A 375-nucleotide genomic window follows, 5' to 3' on the forward strand; every position below is an offset into this window, starting at 1 on the left:
AGCACGGCCTCTGCGCCGGAGACACCGGGCAGCCAGGACGGTGACAGTGGCAAGTGCCACCGTGCTAACAGCTGCCAGTGCAATGATCAGGTAGAAGGTCAGGTCCGGCTTCTCCTTGGCACCAGCCAGGAAATCCAGAGGTTTGTAGCTCTCCTCCAGGGCTGCCTCCTCCAGGGCCACAGTAATGGTGACAGTGGTGGAAAGTGGTGGGTCACCATTGTCGGTCACCTGGACAATGAGCTGCTGCACTGTCCCATCGGTGTCCTGGAGGGCACGCGCTGTCCGCACTTCCCCAGTGTACAGTGACACGTGGAATAAGGAGGGGTCAGTGGACTGTGGCAGCAGCCGGTATGAGAGCCAGGCGGTGTGCCCCGC

At 61.6% G+C, this 375-nt stretch overlaps 1 protein-coding gene across 1 annotated transcript in view; it reads right to left on the reverse strand.

Moving 5' to 3' along the window:
* Nucleotides 1-25: 25 nt before the first annotated feature.
* The window catches only part of LOC104495382 (protocadherin gamma-C3-like), a gene marked incomplete at both ends in the record, with an annotated part of 8,686 nt that continues 8,336 nt past the window's right edge, over nt 26-375 (reverse strand). Inside the window, one exon of the mRNA XM_010138350.1 lies at nt 26-375. Coding sequence (XP_010136652.1) covers nt 26-375 — 350 coding nt within the window.

The sequence above is a fragment of the Buceros rhinoceros genome, unplaced genomic scaffold (genome assembly GCF_000710305.1).
Source record: "Buceros rhinoceros silvestris isolate BGI_N320 unplaced genomic scaffold, ASM71030v1 scaffold27520, whole genome shotgun sequence".
In the NCBI taxonomy this organism is placed as follows: domain Eukaryota; kingdom Metazoa; phylum Chordata; class Aves; order Bucerotiformes; family Bucerotidae; genus Buceros; species Buceros rhinoceros.